Source organism: Alligator mississippiensis, chromosome 14 (genome assembly GCF_030867095.1).
Source record: "Alligator mississippiensis isolate rAllMis1 chromosome 14, rAllMis1, whole genome shotgun sequence".
Lineage (NCBI taxonomy): Eukaryota > Metazoa > Chordata > Crocodylia > Alligatoridae > Alligator > Alligator mississippiensis.
In genome coordinates, this window is record NC_081837.1 from 20,843,514 (window position 1) to 20,859,587 (window position 16,074).

The 16,074-nt window shown below is 44.6% G+C and overlaps 1 protein-coding gene across 1 annotated transcript; it reads right to left on the minus strand.

Annotated features, from left to right (window-relative positions):
• Positions 1-376: 376 nt before the first annotated feature.
• Positions 377-3,413, minus strand: LOC132244731 (protein unc-45 homolog B-like). The gene is made up of 2 exons (XM_059717086.1): positions 2,490-3,413; positions 377-920 (listed from the first exon to the last, which is right to left on the minus strand). The coding sequence occupies exons 1-2, from the start codon at positions 2,535-2,537 to the stop codon at positions 654-656; spliced, it is 315 nt and encodes a 104-aa protein (XP_059573069.1). The 5' UTR covers positions 2,538-3,413; the 3' UTR covers positions 377-653.
• Positions 3,414-16,074: the final 12,661 nt, after the last annotated feature.

The window sequence follows — 16,074 nt, forward strand, 5'->3', positions numbered from 1 at the left end:
TTAATCAGTGACTCATATTATTGGATGAATAATCAGAGGACAATACAGCACTGTCTATTTCTGAGGTGAAAAAGTGCAAGCTCTGTCTTCACTTCTTTTCCCCTCAGTAAATTCTGACTAACAAAGACTCTTATTAAATCAAAGGGAGACTGCAAGGAACCCACAGAGCAAAGCTGCTGTTTATTATGAATCCACCCAGTGCTCTCACACGCTAAATGCTGCATTCCAATTAAAAAGAAAAAACAATAATTTTTAAATAACAAATCTGAACTAGTTTCTGAGCATCTGATGTGAGGAAATAAAACCTAGTGCTTGTTCTTCCACTGCTAGGAATTGCTGAAATAAAGAATTTTCATTTGTAAAAACAGTCCACTCATTCTCTTTATCCTTTTTGAGACTTCCTGAAGCAGCAGCTGTTCAATGTGCTTCCCATATTGCTTCTTTCAGTGGAAATTTGCTGCATCCTGGCACTGAAGGTATTTGCAGTACCTAGATATCATTAAGTTTTACCTTCTTTCAGGACAAAACACACAAAGCCAGTGCTCAGTAAAGCCTTGGCCATGGGACTGAGTGTCCTTATGCAGATCTGGAAGACTTCCAGACCTCCTGGTGGCCTCCCTTTCCTTGCCGTTTCTCAATAGACAATGATGTCCTCATGCCCGTGACAGCGGTTTGATCAGCCCATAGTCCATGCACTTCACAAGGCACTCACGAGCTGCGTCAAGAGCATGCTGTATTTTGGGGTCATCTTTTTGTTTGCCAACGACTGTCAGGATCTCCAGGAGCTCACTCTCTACCAACTTTTTGGCGAGTTCTTTGTCAGCGCTGATTAGGTTGTAAGCAACAACCAGCCCACGGTGCTGAACATCCACACTGTCCTGCAAGCAGAGCCTCTGCAGGATTTCCAGCCACTGAATTGTCTGAATGGAAGGAAAAAAAAAAACTGTGAATGACCAACTGGAGATTTTGTATATTATGGGAAAATCTCAGTTAAGAGCACAAGGTTGGCCTGCCACTAGGTAAGGTCCTTTTCAGTGGGGAGAAAGTGGTCACTTAAGACAGGAACAACAGATGCTAGCCCGTGAAAATTTCTCTCTGTTTCCATGAAAGCTCATCCCCCATCAAGCTGTTATGCTAGATGGTGTCTTCTGACTGTAGAATAACAAATTCCTTTCCACAGTTTTGTTGGAAAAAACCTGGCACAGTTGTCACAAATGTGGGGCCTTTAACTGATTCTGGAGCTATGTGACCTGAGGGAGCAGGGTAGGGTTACCAGACTGCTTAAACAGCTGGCATAACCAGACAGCAGGGAACTACATTTACATTTCAAAGCAGAACCTGTAAGGGGTGAGAGACTGGAATACATGAGAAGAGGCAGAGGCAGACAAGATTCTTTGGGTAAATGTGATATCTTTTATTAGGCCAACTAATAGTTGGAAAATTGTTCTTTGCAAGCTTTTATGTGCAAACACCCTTCTTCAGGCATAGGGAGAGAGCCTGAAGACGGGTGTTTGGGCCTAAAAGCTTGCAAAGAACAATTTTTCCAACTATTTAGTTGGTCTAATAAAAGATATCACATTTACCCAAAGAACCTTGTCTGCCTATGTCCTTAGACCAACACGGCTACAACCAACACCCCTGAGAAGAGACAAAGACACTGAATGAATTAGTTGTGTGGGGTATGCAATACATGATGGACTGGACATGAGAAGCATGTTATGATCAAGGCACTCAAGGGGGAGCAGGTGGTGCAAATTCACCTCTAAAAACCCAGGCAAAGATGAAGCCTGTGGGATCTCCTCCTTATCCTCTAAGATGACCTGCAGATCCCGCGGAGACTTTGAGACATTCTGCCCTCAGGATTATGTAAGAGCTATGCAAGGCTTCCTGTTGACTCTCTTTGGCTTATTACATTTCGTTTTAAGTTAGGAGAAGTTGTGTGTGCTGTCACTGTGTCTTACTGGACTGTGTCTTAGCTTGGCAGAATGTTTCTGTTGTCTTTGTTACATACTTGAAATTCCAAATTGCTGTACTCAATTAAACGCTTTCTTCAGAAAACAGACTATTCTTGTTCAAGCATTTATGAATTCAGTGTCACTACCTAAAGTCTAATGTTAAAGTCTGGTAACAGTTTGCTTTTGAATCACTGATAGCTAAATTGAGAAATGGAGATATTAGGCCCATGGAAACAGAGGCTGAGCAAGCAGCCTTCATCAACCTGTCTTGCTTTAGTTCTCTGCCCAGGAAAGCACTTTGATAATGTCCTTTAATTCTTCCTGCTTTTCCAGCCAAGTACTTCTGTACTGTTCTGCCAGTCACCTGAATCCTGACTTTAGCTATCACCAGTGATTGAAAAGCAAACCTTTACCAAACTTAACATTAGGTAGTGGCACTGAATTCATGAATATTTGAACAAGAATAAATCCAGGTTGCTATGGAGTTGTGTGCTCACACCATTCAGTCTTTGGGAATCAGATTTCACTCCTTACCACTTGAGTCATTTTATAGCAGAGTTTCTTCTGTGCTGCTGTCAGCATGGCCAAAGCTCCCGCAGCTGCTTTCTGGACCGTCTCATCATCCTCACTACACAGTAATACAATCAGCTTGAGTCTGTCATTTCCATGAGCCACAAACCGCTCTTGAACCTGAACAAGAGGGAGTGAAAAGATGGGTAAGCTGAATGAATGGCAAAGCTGATGGGATTTATACTGAAATCATAGCTTCACAAGCCTTCAAATTAAGCAGTTGCACTAGAAATAGCATTCAGACAAGTTACAGGAATTGCCACACTAGATCAGACTTGTGAACCAGGTGATTTGGTATCTTGAATGAAACCGTGGTCAACACTAGAAGCTTCAAAGACAAGTAAAATAAAACCCAATAGGGAGAGGATGTGGATAAGCTACATCCAATCAGAGTCTCCCAATAGTTTCAGGTTGTTTTAAACCACAAAAGATAGCATTTATATTATTTCCAAAACATGCCACCTGAAGAAGAATGTCCTGCATTCGAAAGCTTGTCTAACACTATCCCAACTATGCAATTGCTTCAATAAAAGATATCACCCTAAGGAATCCTTTCCTCAAAATATTTTAAGGCACTGAGTTGACTGGGTTAAACCTATTGCAACTCAGTTGCATGACTGCTGCCCTTCATTTAAGATCACTACAATACAGCATTCAAGGCCCTTATGCAATCAGACATTTGAAAACACAGATCTCCCCCCCCAAAAAAAACCAAAACAAAACAAAAAACCCCAAAAAGGAACACGTGCGAGATGGTTTTGCTGGTCACTGGTTTCTGTATCAGAAGCAGCAGAAAAACCAGAGAAGCCCTAGTAGAGTTGAAGCTATCCTCAACATTCCCAAACCTATGACTAGAAAACAGATGAGGGGATTCTTAGGTGCAACGGGTTATTGTAGACAGTGGATCCTGGGTTTTGCAAAACCCTTGCAAGCATTTACTCATGATACCACCCCAGAACCCCTCCGTTGGACTCCTGAAGCCAAACAAGCATTTGTGGCCCTTAAGCAAGCCCTCGCTGTTGCTCCCGCTCTTGGACTCCCTAATTATAAGAAACCCTTTACTTTGTTTTGTCATGAATGGGAAGAAATTGCTTTAGGAGTACTCACTCAGTTACATGGTGAAAAGCATCGCCTAATTGCGTATTACAGCTCTGCCCTTGATCCCGTGGTTGCGGGACTTCCTCCTTGCCTCCATTCACTTGCAGCTGCTGCCTTGTTGGTTGAAAAGGCAAATTCTCTAGTTTTGAGACACTCTTTAACCGTTGCAGTTCCACATGCTGTGATGGCCCTTCTCCTCAAGGGCAAAACTCAGCACATTTCCAATTCCTGTCTTACTAAATAGAGGAAACTTTTACTGTCAGCTGCAAATGTAACCTTAAATCGCTGTTCAATTCTAAATCCTGCGTCACTTCTGCCAATCGCCTCTGATGGTGAGCCTCATGATTGCCTGTCTGTCACAACTCAATTCTTAACCCCTCGAACTGACCTCAAGGACATGCCTATCCCAAACTCTGACCTTGTTTTGTTTGTTGATGGTTCCGGTCTTAAAAATTATGCAGGCAAATTAGTTGCGAGATATGCGGTATGCACTCAGTATGCTGTTTTGGAAGCCTATTCTTTACCCCAAGCTCGTTCTGCTCAAGTTGCTGAACTCATTGCTTTAACACGTACTTGCATTCTTGCAAAAAATCAAACCACAACCATTTATACTGACTCTAAGTATGCTTTTGGTGTTGTTCATGATTTTGGACAAATCTGGAAACAAAGAGGGTTCCTCACTTCATCAGGGACCCAAATCAGTCATGGTTGTTATGTAAAAGCGCTCTTAGAAGCTGTTCAACTGCCTTCTGCTATTGCTATTGTTAAATGTAAAGCTCATGAGAAACCCTTTGATGATGTCACACGAGGAAATGATCTGGCAGACCGTTCTGCCAGAAACGCGGCCCTTTCTGGCCCACAGGCTCCTAACTCTGTTCTTGTTTGTTTTTTAGCAGATCAGTCTCCTTTGGCTAGCCTTTCAAGTCTGGCCCTTCTTCAAAATCAGGCCCCAAAAAGGGAGATAGCTGGCTGGCTGCGTGCAGGATGTTCACTGCACCCTGACTCTCTCTGGCGCTCCCCGGACAGCCGCCTGGTGGCACCTAGAGAGCTTTTGCCATATCTTGCTCGTTTAACCCACTCTGTGGCCCATACGAGCAAAGGGGGGATGATTGCTACAGTACAAAGAGATTGGTTTGCCCCAAATTTTCCTTCCATGGCACAACAGTACTGTAGCTCCTGTCCCATCTGTTTAGCTCCCAACATTGGGCAATGGGTAAAAACGACACCCACAGCCCATCCTCCTCCATGGGGACCGTTTGTAAATCTGCAAATTGATTTCGTGCAGCTACCTAAGTGCTGTTCTTATGAGTACATTCTTGTTATTATTGATGTGTTCTCTGGATGGGAGGAAGCCTACCCATGCGTACATGCCAACAATCAAGCTGTCACAGTAAGTACTCTGTAAACCCTTTCCATCTTCTTTGAATTGTAGGAAAATGTCTGGAGGGCTGCCTGGGAAGGTTGGGTATGCCTTTTGTTGTTGTCCCAACATGGCAGGTAAAGCTTCCCAAAAATACTCTTTCTTTGTGTTTTCACTGGTCTTTTCATTTGGAAAGGATCATGTACAGAATGAGTAACATTCAAGTAGGGCAGTGATGGTGCAACTAAAAGGTGCATATCATAGTTTCCCGCATACAGCATGCACCAACATATACTATACACCTTGTTTTGGAAAGTCAGAATGCAGAGAAAAAGATCTTGGCTTGTAGCACCTAACTGGGGAGAAGCAGCAAGAGTGTGAGCCTGCTCATTGCTCTGCACCCTCTAGATCGCATGAAGATTTGACTTTTTCTTTTTGCAGGAACTGTTCTCACCCTATGTCTTGCATGTAATGAACAGTGGGATTACCAGCAACGTTGTTTGGGGGTTTTTTTCCGAAGCAGGTAGGCTGTATTTTGAAAACTACAGTACTTTCTAGGCTGACATATTAATAAGCCCCGGATCTTGAACAACAGAGTCTGCTGGAGAGAGGGAGTGTTGCCCAGTGTCTCAGCTCTTGCCTGGTATCCTGGAGAGCTTGAATGAGCACAGTGGGGCTAGGCTGATCCTCTGTCAGTTATGCTCTCTCCTAATACACACTTTGCTGCATCGGGAGTTTGAGAAAGTCCCAATCTTAGTGGGGCGCTGCTACTCAAGCCCCAAGGCTTTGGGTGGGGCAGTTAGCCCTGCTGCTGCCATTCCCTCCCTGAAGACAGGTAGGTATTCATCCCTCAAATGGGCTGGGGAAGGACACTGGGACACAGTTTAAGCTGTGACCAAAACTTACATTGGGAAGGCTGTGGCTGGAGTGGAAGAAGAGCTTGTGTTTTTCTCTTTTTCTCTTTTGCTGAGTATCCTGCTTCAGGTCTGGCCTCTCCTTCTGAAAGCCCCAACCCACAAGATCCTTTCCCAAAGCTTAGAGTGATGGGCAAAGTGTCTGTGTGCATGTAGTCTGCAGTATGCTGGCTACTAAGAATGGCTACGTGGAGAAAGCTGCACAGAACTAGCCCACCCAAGTGCCTTGCAGAAGGGTCTTCATTGCCCTGAACCGGAAATCACAAGGGATTTCACTCACGCAGGCTTTTTGTTCTCTATTATTGTTTGCTCTCATAGGCAGAGGCCTGTCCTCCCAAGGCATCCTCACAAGGATCGCAACTGTGACGGGATGGAGAGAGGCTTGTCTGCTACTGTTGACATTGAGGGCAATGCTGTCTGTGGTTCTGTACTTCTGCTAGGGTCACCTGTGTTGGCAAGGTGGAGAGCAGACACGTGATTACCAGAAGCCCCTAGCCATGGACCTGCCCCTAGTCACAGACCTGCGTTTACAGAGACAATGACTGTGTGATGGTTATTTTGTACATGGACCTGGGGCAGGTGTGCGATTAGGCAGCTGCACTTATGACTGAGCAGCCCTATTTCACATGAACTCTGCTATCCTGTGTGTGGAGGGAGCTAGAGTCTAAAAAAAAACCTGCCTGTATTCAATTCACTACCAATTTTTGAGGAACTTGATGATTCCCATATGCCAAGACTTATGTCAAAGAAGGTGATTTGGTGTGTGGGAAAAGAACTGAATCATGAAAACTTTGATATCGAGGAAAATGGACCCAGAGATGCAAGACAACTGACCTCATTAATACATTTCTTATCATGAACCCCACATCTAAAGCTCCTGGCTTTGCTTTACCAAGGCAGGGTTCGACTATGTTCAATAAGGTGGACAACTAGGTACTTTGCAAATGGAATTTTATTAAAGATGCCAAGTGTGAGTGTGCTGAGATTCAAACTGTAGCACGTATCACAGAGGAATGTCCTGTGGGAAATACATTTGGCTACAGGTAGCCAGGGGATTAAAAAATTGATATACTAGCTGTTCTTTGAAAATCTGAGTACTTAGAAATGTTTTTCTAGATTATCATCAACTGTGCCCTGAGAATGTATTATTAGTTAGGGAAGTTACCAGCCCTCTACCCACAAAAACAACACCAACAAACGACAACACGGTCTTTGTTTGAACTGATGAACAATTACTGAGGAAAGAGCATGAGGGAAAACAGTCTTAAAAGCTATTTTTGGTCCTTGTTGCACGTTGAGCTGTTAGGGTTTTGCTCAGTGCTAACTTGAGTTTGGATCAGTCACACCTTAAGGCTGAAAACCTGCCCTGACTGTCCCCCACCTGTAACGCTGTGACTTGCCACGAGGGTTTGCGAGCAGGGGCCTGAGAAGGAGCTACAGGTCCGAGTTGCCACCAGGGTGCCAGCGAGCAAGGACCGGTTTCTATCCCTGGTCTAGGTGGGCGGGGGGTACGAGATGGGCTGGGGTGTGGGGGCAGAAACATGAAGTTGGGAGGCACAGAGTTAATGGGATGTGGATGGGTAATGAAATGGGAGGTGGAAAGGAAATGGGTTTGGGGGAAGGGTGATGAAATAAAGTCAGCCACTGAAGGATAAAATAGAAAGAATTTTAAAAAATGAATTGAAAAAAAACCAAAGCTGAAATAAATTGAAGAAGGTGTCATGTTTTGAATAATTGAGATTTGGCATGGGGGTGTGTTGGTCATGCTTCCCAGGGTGGGTGGGAGGTGGGAGCGGTGCTGAAAAGTGCCTTTGGGGGAGCTACTGCCCTGCCCCAGGAAGGAAGCCTCCACTCATGGGACCCAATCCAGCCCCACACCTTGTTCCCTGCCACTTCCCCTAGACCTCACTCTGAACTCCTCCATGCCCTGCGACCTGGCTAGCAGGCATGTGCTCTGCAGGATGTTTGCAAGGGGTTTAACCTCTGATGGGGGATGGATGCACCCCAGGAGGTGGGAGGGGAGCTGGCTAGGTGCCACAACTACTCCCTGGGCAGTAGAGCTCAGGGTGTGGAAAGTTTGTTCGCACAGAACAGGAGGGTGGGGGAGGGGACACTGCAGTCCTCCAGCATCCCAGGATGCAATCTTGGCAGCTCATCTGTCAGAGTGGCTGCACAGAAATGGAAAAGGAGCTGAGATACACAGATTGGGGATAAATCTGCCCTGCAGAAGCATAGCTTTAAGCATCCTAAAATGTATTTACAACTAGTGTCAGGTGTTAATATACAGATAATCCAAGGGTTTAGGGCTCTAGCAGGTGCCTAAAATTCATGTATAATGAGGCCCTTATTTTACTCTGAAGCAAGAATGAAATGTGATGCTTGAGTTTAGAGCAAGTTCATACTCTAGAGGATAAGTTCAGTTCTCCCTGAAGAGAAAAGCAATTTTCTACTGATAAAATGGGAGCAGGAGCAGACTCCAGTGAACTCCAGCTACTATGAGTTTGCATCTAAACTCATAGTATATATGCATGAAAAATGATGTCAGCAAAGGAATCTACAGGGCCTGAGAAAAAAAAGTCTTGCAACAAGGGGACCTGTGATCTCTTTGCATATTTTCTCTGTGCAGTCTTGAAGGAAGGAACACACACTTATCAGCAAAAAGAAAAAGTGTCACAACACCAAATCTAATCAATTCCACTTACAAGTCCCAGGGTAAGATTAGCCCATTTTGGAATACTTACAGGGCATAACCACATTTTGATTTCGTTTTTAATTCTGCGTGGTAAAAACAGTATCCCCAGTACTCTTGATCTAAATGGGTTGCATGCGACATAGACACACACATTCATATATACATACACATGCACATATATATTCAATATTTGTGGGTGGGGAGCCAGGTCTTTCAAGAGAAAATCTGAATATTCCAATGAAAACAGATTCTTCTAGTGAATATTAAAATAGTTCAGTAAATCCTTTTTACCAGGTACGCATTTTAATGTAAAAGGTGATTTTTAAAAAATAAAGTAGTAGTGAGGGTTCATGCTACAGCTCATTCCTACTTCTCTGCAGATGTTCTGGACTTTCTTTACATAACATTGCTGTTTCCACCCAATATTGCCAGAGTCTCACCTTGGGATCCATGTCAGTTTGTTATTTAGTAGGATCACAGCATAAAGAGGACCTTGGTCAGGCCCTTGGACTACTCAAATTCATGCTGCACAGAGAACCTCATTTATTTCTACTTCACTAATACGCAACAAATCAATGGAAATGAGGACTTCTCATATTGTAGCAAGCATGGAAGGTGCTAGCATACTAATGAAAGCAAACATGGCTCCACTTTGTTTCTTGTTTTTGTTTGGCTGTGTAACGCGAGAGAGAGTGTCTGGCTTATGTCCACCTGAAAGTCCCTTCCACTTCCCGGAGTAGCCTCCTGCACAGATTTGCCAGCATACCTATCTTGACAAAGATTATGAGTAATTGTCACACCTGGCAAAGAAAAAAAAAAAAAATCAACATAGCTGTGCTGGCAACATTCCTGATGTAAATGCAAATGGAAAAGGCAAAAGAGAGCTTGTCTCCAGCAGGTTGTGATTAAGAGGTGTGCTTAAAGTTAAGTTAATTGACCAAGGAGCATTTGCCAGTGAAAGCTGCATCTCTGCTAGGGACTTTGAGCCAGAAAAGCCATACTGACAGTCACCTGATTGTAGACTAGAGGGATGGGGTCCAGGTTTACTCGCACTGAAATCAAGACTAGCTCTTTCCCTGACACCATGGAGCAGGACTAGGCTCTTTCTTGCCACAGCTCATGCTGCTGTTGAAACGTGCGTGGAAAAAGAGGCTTTTGTAGGAATGTTATTGTGCATGAGGTAGAGACTAGGGGTGTGCAAAGCGGGCCCTATTCGATTTGGATTCGGCCCAAATCAGGAACGGTGATTTGATTCGTTGATTCAGATCACTGTCCCTGATTCAATTCGACCAAATCTGAATCCGAAGATTTGATGTTGATTCAGAGAATCAGCAATTCGGACATAGACACAGCTTTAACTGTTTTTTCTACATACCTTGAGGTACCAGACGCAGCTTGTGATCACTGCGATGCTGGGACATACGGAGCGTCCCACAGGAGTGCGGGGGGGCCCTCCACGTGCTCGATGGTGAATCCAGAAGTGGATTGGAAATGCTTCTGATCCACTTTCGGGTCTGGTGCCAAGCGCGTTGGGGAGCCCGCCGTGCTTCTGTGGGACACTCCATGTGCCTCAGCATTGCAGCATTCATGACCCGCCTGCTACCTAGAGCTATGCAGAAAAAACATTCAAAGCTGTGTCTATGTCCAAATCTCCCCGAATCGATTTGTAGGGCTTCAATTTGATTCAGAAAGGTTCAAGGGTCCGCTGATTCAATTCGGATTCAGAGATTCAGCCACCGAATTGGGCCGAATCTCTACTGAATGGAATCAGAGACCAAAAGCTTCGCGCAGCCCTAGTACAGACACACAAAGAACTTGTATTACTGCAGGGCTCCCAGACCTACACACCTATGGTCGATCTTGCTGTGGAGTCTTTAGTAAACAGTTACAGAAAATAAGAATGCATTTTTCTTTTCCAATTATAAAAATGCCAGCCGTAACAAAAATAAACCATCACTGAATCCACAGTTCTCCTTCTTTTAAATAAGGGAAAATCGTAAGTTAGAAAATTGAAACCTCACAATGACACGTCATAATGAGAAGGTTTGTTTGCTCGAGAAGGGCCAAGCCAGTACTTGCAGGACTCTCAATCCACATGGGTTTCATGTGGCTGCTTTGTATACTTACACTTTTCTGGTGGTGGACAAGGAAATATTTGAAACGTTTGTATTTCTATACGACTATATAGTTTTATCTGATACAGAAATTATTTATTTGCTCTGCAAAAAAAATAGACAGAACTATTTTTAGACCATTTTGGTGATAATAAAAAACATTTCCAATAATAAGAAAAGTTTTGAGGGAAAATTGAGTTGTAAATAATGACATTGTATTTCACCTTATTAGACTTGATCAGTTATTCTTTCATCAGTTTTTTTTAACAAAGAGAGAGGGGGAGAGGGCCTGGTTCAGTGCACTAGTAGTGCACAATGTGGTTATGCTTTTTCCTGGAATATAATACTTACAAGTTCACTGCAAACATGTCAGAACTTGGCCTGGGGCCCAAACCTGTTTGTAACTTTTTGAAATCATATATCAGGGAGGGCAAGGGGGTTGTAGGATCTGGGATGGTCAGGGCCTGCAAATTACCTGAGCAAATGGCACTAATGTCCTCAGCAATTCCTGCCTGCTCTCTCTCAGACAAGTTGGTGTTGCAGAGCGTCAGACAAGACTCATGTCCTGCACACCGTACACCTCTAAGCCCTAGAGGGCCCATCCCTCGCTCAGACTTTGGCGGGTTATAGGTTTTCTTAGCCACTCCGCACTGGACCTGCCTGCACACCACGCCGGCATCGTTCATGCCCCGCTGATCATCCAGGACTCTGCCCCACATGCCGCTGAAGAAAATCTCAACTCGCCCATCGCACCGTCTCTCTCCATTCAGCAGTCTGAGGGATTCAAAGCGATCTGAGGCCAGGAGAGTTGGGGAATGAATTTAATAATCTGGTATACATTGTCTCTAGTGGGTTATGGAATAGAGAAAATCCCACACAATTTACTGATTCGTTTTGATGCACTGGCTGGGGGAGTAGTTAGCTGATTGCACGATTTCACAATGATTACACACTTAATTTATACAACACAATTTTATTTTAAAACTCTTTGCTACGTATATAACACTGCTTAGCTTTAAGAAACACCACAAACATTAAAAACACAATAATTACATATATCAGAAACAATGCTCTGAATGCACTTCCTTCCCAAACAATACTATAAGAATTAGTGTTACAAAAACAACTACAATTACAACTAAAAGTTAAATTTGAATCAATACTATTATTTTTCATATTATACTTACAATCCTAGAATTCCAAGAAGCCAAATACCAAAATATGGTTTCATTCCTCAGTAGTATGATTCAATGGGTTGGCCTCAGTAGTACGGTTCAATGAAATGGGCTCAGCAATACAATTCAATAGGCTGGCCTCAGCAGTGATAGGACTAAGTCCCCTTCCTTCAGTCCTTTTCAGGTGCTCCGTGGCTTCAGCGTGAACTAAGAGATTTGTGTTCACGGAGAGGGTAGTTTCAGGTGATCAGTCTAAACCGGGCTATACTTGCGATTTTTCCTTCGTTGTTCTACAAGTATAGTCACCTCCAAATTGGGACAGCAAGTTACCGTTTTTATTGAGCGAGTTGCCGTCAGCGGACTCCTCCTACTCAATATATCATTGCTCCCAAATTTGGGCTCGGATCTTACTCAACAGATTCTTTTACCTTTGTTGAGCATTTTAAATTACCTTTGGGAAACTTCCATATCACTGCAAATGCCCTTTTCTTACCAACCTGGTCAAAAGGCCTCAGCGTTTGATCTCTTGGAATTCAGGATATTTGCTCTCTTTGTAAAAGATTTCTAAAAGATGAAATTTAAATTAAGACTTTGAGCGAAGTCAGGATCTTTTGCACGTAGTCCCAAAACAATGAACTAGATAAGGAGATAAATCTTATCTTCTTCCTGAAACTGGCTAATGGGCAACCTTTACAAACATTCAAACTATTTCATTCAATATGACATACATTAGGAATGTTACTTCCCAGGATGGAGTCAGGAAAATACAATAAGGGCCTCAATAATACATGACAGGATTAGTGACACTGGGTGGGCTGCTGTGGTATAAAGATTTTCTTGTGTCACTGGGGCATTGTATGAACCAGCAACTAGGCTGTTCCTACAGAACTGGAGGCCTCTTTGCTAACAACACAGAGATCCTGGTTCAGTGAAGCCTCTGACTAAAGTAACTCGGGATAGCTTCCCTGCAGCTGGGAAGAGATGGTGAATGCAGGAGAAACAGCTGATGGGGTTCGAGGTACTATGATGCCACTATGCAGCCAGATGCTCATTTTTCCTGAGCCCCCATTTCTCATTTTGCGCTGTCACTCAGCAGTGAGAGTAACCCAGCTCAAGGACCATCTTTACATGGGTACCCTGTTTCTCTTTTAGGAGACAGCCTTCCTAGAGTGGCATGGTGTGCATCATGGGTAAAAAGGCTTTGTCTCAGGTGTGGAGAGAGGGCACAACACTATAGCTGTGCCCTGCTGTTTGCAGTATATAGAAGTGATGAGCCAAGGGCAATTTAGAACAGCCCTGCCTAGTGTAGACTAGGGGCTGGGCAGGGCCCTGCAGGCCCCCAGAGTGCAAATGTTTGCTGCTGCTTCTGGCCCAAGTGCTGTTGTGGACTCCAAGCCATGGCCAGGGTCTCAGGGAGGCTTGAATACACTGCTGGGAGGAAATCACAGCTGGGCAGGGAAATGTTGGCTGTACCGTGTGTTCCTTAGAGGAGCATCACCAAGGCAGTTAACATCACAGGGTGGGTAAGGAAGAATTCAGGGTGCTAATGGCATGAATGATCACACGTTTCTTCATGCCTCAATCTCTAGAAAGGAGAGAGTGAGTCTCTGATAACAGCGTGGACATGGAGTGGCGGGACAACTAAAGAAACACCTTTGTTTTTAGCAACAAGAAAAATCTGTCATTTTACACCAACAATGGAAATGTTCTCATTCAGCCTTGTCTCAGGTGGGGTCCCACACATCTAATGTCTCCTCCTCTGCCTTTGTCATAGATCAGGGGCTTCTCTCCTGGATGGGAGTTGGCTTCCCTTCCCACATCTTGCCCAGCCAAGTCCTCTCCTGTGTAATTCAAATCTCAGACTGGCCCACAGGTGCCTGTGCTTGGGGTGTTTGGATGTGGGCCATTATGTAATTCTGAAGGATAAGGCTCCCCCAGTGACCAGGGAGCTGAAAGGGATGGAGCTAGGCTCAGAGCCCAACGTGCTGACTTGAAACAGCCCCCACAGACTCAAGGGAGACACATGCTTGAAGGTTGAGTGGGGAGTCAGGCTTCATTGACACAGTCCAGAAAGTCAACATTGCCACCTGGCAGAACCAGCAGGGTCCAACAACCTGCCCAGCCAGGACACCCACCCCTTTCAATCACTCCTAGCTGGGCACAGTCTGTGGTGGGCCATTAGGGGGCGCTTCTGCATTAAGCCACGCACCTCACTGTGCCTGGCCACCTCCCAGGCTCCGAGTACCTTCCTGGGGATGCCTCACATCCGGCTCACCCCCTTCTTGGAGCACACCTGCAAGCCTGGGGGTAACGCTGCCACCATCCAGAATCTGGACTGATCCTGGCCCTGTGCCCTCTGGGAAACACAGGCCTAGTAGTCCTTGAGAGTACTTGACCCACTGCAAGAACTTGGAGTGCTTCCCTCAGTCTGAAGCACAAATAGTGGTCTCCCTTAGTCAGCCGAACCAAAGGGACCCCAAGGCATAATCTAGACCCTCTCCCAATAAGTCTCCCATGCTAGGTACAAAGGAGAACTGTATTGGTTACAAGGCATAGGTTTGGAATAGGGTACAAGGTAGAGCAATATCAGAGAAATCCCCGAGAGCAAACAGTGTCATGGTAGTCTTTGATTACGCATCTGTGTTACTGCAAGCTATATATCTAATTAGATCTCAAGTAGTTCACTCACAAGTATCATCCAGAGGCAGGTGGAGATTTCCTCTGGAGGCAAACACTTCTTTGGCCATGAGTTTCAAGAGACAGAGCGAGAGCTGGGATCTCACCAGTCCAAGGCACTCGGGTTTCAATGCTGACAGGTAAAGTTCTTAGCATGATCCTTGAAGGGAGACGATCTGTTTCTTTTAGCTTCTCGGGAACAACAGTGGCTGGTGTCAGAGAGACTTCTCCTCTTGAAGCACACACTTTGCTGGGGGTTTTTTGGGGTTTTTTATTTATTTTTTAATTTTTTTACAGATATTTCTACCCTCAGTTCAACTTCTTCAAAGCATTCTTAATAGTGTAAATAATTGTCTTTTCTATTGACAAGGGGTTATCTGGTTTGGAACATCTCAAGAAACGAATTAATAACCAGGAAAAACATAAGGTTAAGGAGTAACCAGACACTTAGGAGCCAGCTTGAAATTCCTATGGATAGCAGATATACTGGATATACCAGCTATACCTCATTGTTTCTTCAGAAACAATAGATATCTTGCAGTATCAGGGTTTTGGATTTTTACCTGTTGTGAACAAGCCTCAGCTTAGCATTCCTTTCCCAGATCTTACTGTAGTCTTTTAACAGACTTAAGGCAATGATTGGAGTGTTCATACACTTTTGTGAGGAGGACTTCCACCAGTCATCCTGGGAAAAGTATGACAGTATTTGTGGTCAGGGCTCCAACGGGCTGGACACTGTGATGAACCCTTAACCATTGTTCAAATGTTGCCCATACCCCCTCTAACTCGGTCTCTTGCCTCAGTATTCCTTAACCTGGCAACCGAATTTTAGTCAATCAAGTTTAAGTAGGCCTCCCATAGAGGGACCGGGGAATGTACGGCCCGAGATGCCTATTAAACTTTACTTCTGCTTAGTTCTGGTTAGATGAGGTCTGTGTGTGTGTGTGGAGGGGAAAGGTCCTTTTTTAAATCCAGATGAGAACCGGTCTGATAAATGCTGAGCTGGGTGTGTGTAAATGTGGGTTGATTAGCATTTGGAGCACAGATTCCCCATCATGTAGTGCTCCCCTGCATCTCTGATCCCAGAATTCACTGCGGTCTTTGCTCCGGGTGTTCGGTTCTCCATCTTCCATGTAAATGAATTGTCATCTGGTTCCATCTTGCATGCAAGTGAGACCTAGGGCAGTTGTTTCACTCTTGTCACCCTTATCTGGAGGGTTTTAGGTGCATCTCCCACTGCATCTTCATTGTCTTTCGTAATCAGTTCTTGTTCGGAGGGGGGGGGGGTGGAAATCTTTGCAAGTCAGACAGGCTGTGTCCTGTGCCAGGGTTCCCCAAGAACATGGAGCTGAGAGGTAACATGGTCATTTGGGTTGCAGTGAGTGTCTGGGTGGCTAGGTCTACATCTGGTCACTTATGTCCACCCCAAATTTCAGCTTAAGGGGTAGCAGACAGATGAGCAACTGTACCAGGCTGGCAGAGGCCTGAGTTTCAAGGTCATGGCCTGACACCCAGGGGTG